Source organism: Pan troglodytes, chromosome 5 (genome assembly GCF_028858775.2).
Source record: "Pan troglodytes isolate AG18354 chromosome 5, NHGRI_mPanTro3-v2.0_pri, whole genome shotgun sequence".
Classification (NCBI taxonomy): Eukaryota; Metazoa; Chordata; class Mammalia; order Primates; family Hominidae; genus Pan; species Pan troglodytes.
Window position 1 is genome coordinate 170,872,566 of NC_072403.2, and position 2,411 is coordinate 170,874,976.

The 2,411-nt window shown below is 42.3% G+C and overlaps 1 protein-coding gene across 1 annotated transcript; it reads right to left on the bottom strand.

Annotated features, from left to right (window-relative positions):
- Positions 1-497: 497 nt before the first annotated feature.
- On the bottom strand, positions 498-1,917 carry LOC107975372 (oligosaccharyltransferase complex subunit OSTC-like). The gene has a single exon (XM_054686467.2). The coding sequence runs from the start codon at positions 1,660-1,662 to the stop codon at positions 1,213-1,215; it is 450 nt and encodes a 149-aa protein (XP_054542442.1). The 5' UTR covers positions 1,663-1,917; the 3' UTR covers positions 498-1,212.
- Positions 1,918-2,411: the final 494 nt, after the last annotated feature.

Here is a 2,411-nt window from a genome sequence, read left to right on the forward strand (position 1 = left end):
AAGGTATAAAAGAGTAGGAAATAAATGTCTTAAATCTTTCCAGATTAACAAATTTGTATTGAGCTCTGATAACTCTAATGAATCATTGAGCAACACCAAAGTTCGAAAATGGTTGATCTCACTTGAGATTAACTTTGAATGTGTTGCTCCTGGTTTTGCAATTACCTGACAGGTTCTTCCTGTCTGCTGCACAAAATTAATCCATTGAGACCATGGCGTTGCAGTAAAGAAAGAGTTTAATTGATTTGAGGCTGGCCATGCCACATGGAAAAAGAGGCACTACTCAATCTCCCCAAAAATTTGGAGGCTAGTACAGTTTGGAGGCCAAGTACAGTTTAGTGGGCAGGGAGCTAAGGAAGGGACAATGCTGATTGGCTGGGGGATGCAATCACAGGAGAGTGGAGAATGGCCCTCTTGTGCTAAGTCCACTTCAGGGTGGGGACCCCCAGAGGAGTTGCTGGTCTGGCTGGGGCCATCTGGTAGTCAGCAATGCAAAAGCCTGAAAAGACATCTCAAAAGGCTAGTCTTAGGTTCTACAATAGTGATGTCATTTATAGGAGTAATAGGGAAGTTGCAGATCTTGGGACCCCTGGAATAATGGCTGGTAGTCATTTTTTTTTTAATTAGAAAAATTATTTATTTCTGCTCCTTTCATACATCTTATTGTTCAGGAAACAGTCTTACATACATATCTGAAATAATCTACCGTCACACACTCTAGTTAAAGGCAAAGCACCATAGGTAAACCTGATCAGCTGTCCAGAGTTCTCAGCTTATGGAATCTTGCTTCTTGATTTTACATTAATTTCTGAAAACGGAAACGTCATCTCCAAAAGGTGTTAAGGGGGTTGTAAAAAATAATCACTTTGTTTGTTATTATAGTTGTAAATATGGAGCATTTTTTTTTAAGAAATGAAAAACTAAGAAGAAAATGCCACTCAACATCGTTGGTACAGCAATAGGTCAGCAGGGAAAAAAAATACTGTGATAAACTTGTCTCTTTAATACCAAGAAGGAATTCTAGTCCAAGCTTCAATACACTTCCTGTTTTTTCACTCGGTATTTCTTTTACTGCTGCTCTTCATTCTTTTCCACATTTCATATTAGAGGATTGGACAGCCTTTAAACTTCATTGACAGGAGCAAATCCAGTATCCATTGAGTTCTTCTCAAAGACACTCTAACCCATCAGATAGCCCTTCTCAAAGGCACTCTAACCCATCAGATATTCCGGCAGTTTCATTCTCATGAATACTCTAGCCATGAAAAAGCTCAGTAGGACACAAACGAATCCAATGAATAGAAGAAGAAATCTATTGAGTTTTGGGATATTTGGTGCATTCCATCGGTCCAGGAATATGAAACCTAAACCTCCTATTGTAAACAGGAAGCTGGATGCAAGTCCTTCCATTATATATTGTTCATTTACTCCGTAGGCCAAGAAAGCTACTGGCCTCTGATGCCCGTGTTCATCAGTCATAGAGCCAACGCTTGGAGGTTCAACAATAACATCATAAATTATTCCTCCAGTGACGAGGAAGTAAGACACCACCATCAGAGCATACACAATCATGGCCGACAGCACGTGCAGCCAGGGCGGCTTCTTCAGCTTCAGGTTGGGACATTCGAGCACTAAGAATGGGACACGGTACAAAGTCTCCATGTTAGTGGCAGCAAGGGCGGCTGGTAGTCATTTAACTATGCTTACGTTTTAGCAGAGTTCAGGCACCTCTCATCCTCCTAACCTGGTGGTTAGTTTTACAAGGGTGGTTCGGGTATTATCATTTAAACCATAAACTAAAATTTTCCCAAAGTTAGCTTGACCCAAACCCAGGAATGACCAAAGGCAGTTTGGAGGTTAAAGGCATATTACGGACACGATGGCTCATGCCTGTAATCCCAGCACTTTGGGAGGCCGAGGCGGGCAGATCATGAGGTCAGGAGATTGAGACCATCCTGGCTAACACGGTGAAACCCCATCTCTACTAAAAATACAAAAAAAAAAAAAAAAAAAAAATTAGCCGGGCATGGTGGCGGGTGCCTGTAGTCCCAGCTACTGGGGAGGCTGAGGCAGGAGAATGGCGTGAACCCAGGAGGCGGAGCTTGCAGTGAGCTGAGATCATGCCACTGCACCCCAGCCTGGGCGACAGACCGAGATTGTATCGCGAAAAAAAAAAAAAAAAAAAGGCAAGATGGAGTTGGTTAGATCAACAGATCTCTTTCACTGTCATAATTTTCTTATTGTTTCAATCTTAGCAAAGGTGGTTTCAATCCAATTAAGATAGGAAAGAAAAATTGTCTAGACATTGGATCTTGGACACACCCTCGTCTTAGTGCTTCGGCATTTGCTCCTCCCGCTGTTGGGACACGCTTCCCCCGGGGTATTTAATGGCTCTCCCTCAATTCCTTCAG

Coding starts and splice junctions, on each gene's coding strand:
- LOC107975372 (XM_054686467.2), bottom strand. CDS start 1,662: ATGGAGACTTTGTACCGTGTCCCATTCTTAGTGCTCGAATGTCCCAAC.